The 975-nt window shown below is 41.8% G+C and overlaps 1 protein-coding gene across 1 annotated transcript in view; it reads left to right on the forward strand.

Annotated features, from left to right (window-relative positions):
• The first annotated feature begins 74 nt into the window (after positions 1–74).
• The window catches only part of LOC116379959 (CD59 glycoprotein-like), a 2,488-nt gene continuing 1,587 nt past the window's right edge, over positions 75–975 (forward strand). The window contains exon 1 of the mRNA XM_031841920.1: positions 75–369. Within this exon, the coding sequence (XP_031697780.1) occupies positions 315–369 (55 nt within the window). The 5' untranslated portion in view covers positions 75–314. The remainder of the gene's footprint in view (positions 370–975) is intronic.

A 975-nucleotide genomic window follows, 5' to 3' on the forward strand; every position in this document is an offset into this window, starting at 1 on the left:
TAACACATTGATAACACATTGATAACACATTGTTAACACATTGTTAACACATTGATAACACATTGGTTAAGCCTGTAAGAGACGAGAAGCAGCATAAACACGATGAAGTGAGGAAGAGGAAGAGGAGGAGGAGGTGGTTTGGCCACACAGCGAGTCTTTGTGGTCCGCTGGACAAAGAGCCGTTCTCAGTCGCCTGCTGCCTCACAGCCTCACAGCGTCACAGTGGAACAGACCGGACACCAACACACAGCCAGACCCCCAGACCTGAACTCCTCCTGTCTCCTGGTCCTGGTCCTGGTCTGCAGGGAGACGACATGATGCCCTGCCTCGGATTATTCCTGCTGCTTTGTTGTGGGATGCTTCATGTGGGTGAGTGAACGCATCACAAACATCTACATTAAAGTATCAGTCAGTATCCGTCCGTTGAGCCTTTATAGTGTGAAGGACAGAAACACAGTAAAACTACAAGTTTAAACTAACAGAACCAGAGATAAAAGTACTTATACTACAGAGTGGAAACTTAAATTCCTGCATAGATCATGCTATTGATACATTTTATATTAATAATCTGAATCTGCAAAGTAACCAAAGTTATTAAATTAATGTAGAAAACACGTTTACTTTTGAGATGTAGAAGAAGAGAAGGAGAAAATGGAAATACAAGTACAAGTACCTCATCATTGTGTTTGAGTACAGTACTTCAGTAAACGTACTTTCCACCTCTGAACTCTTCATCATCAGTGTGTGAGTGTGTCTAAAGGAGCTCCTCTGGTCTCGGCTGTTCTTCACAATGTTGGAGGAGAAACTGAACATAATTTAATGGAAATGTAATAAAATATGAATAAGTAGTTTTCTTTAATCGTTGTGTTTTCGTTAGAATGAACCTTGTGTGTCTGCTTACGGAGCAGATCCTCTTCATGTTTCTACAGAAGCCCTGAATGGACAAACTGTCACGATCAGGCTTTGCCTTCTGTG

The sequence above is a fragment of the Anarrhichthys ocellatus genome, unplaced genomic scaffold (assembly GCF_004355925.1).
Source record: "Anarrhichthys ocellatus isolate YVR2014 unplaced genomic scaffold, GSC_Weel_1.0 scaffold5638, whole genome shotgun sequence".
Lineage (NCBI taxonomy): Eukaryota > Metazoa > Chordata > Actinopteri > Perciformes > Anarhichadidae > Anarrhichthys > Anarrhichthys ocellatus.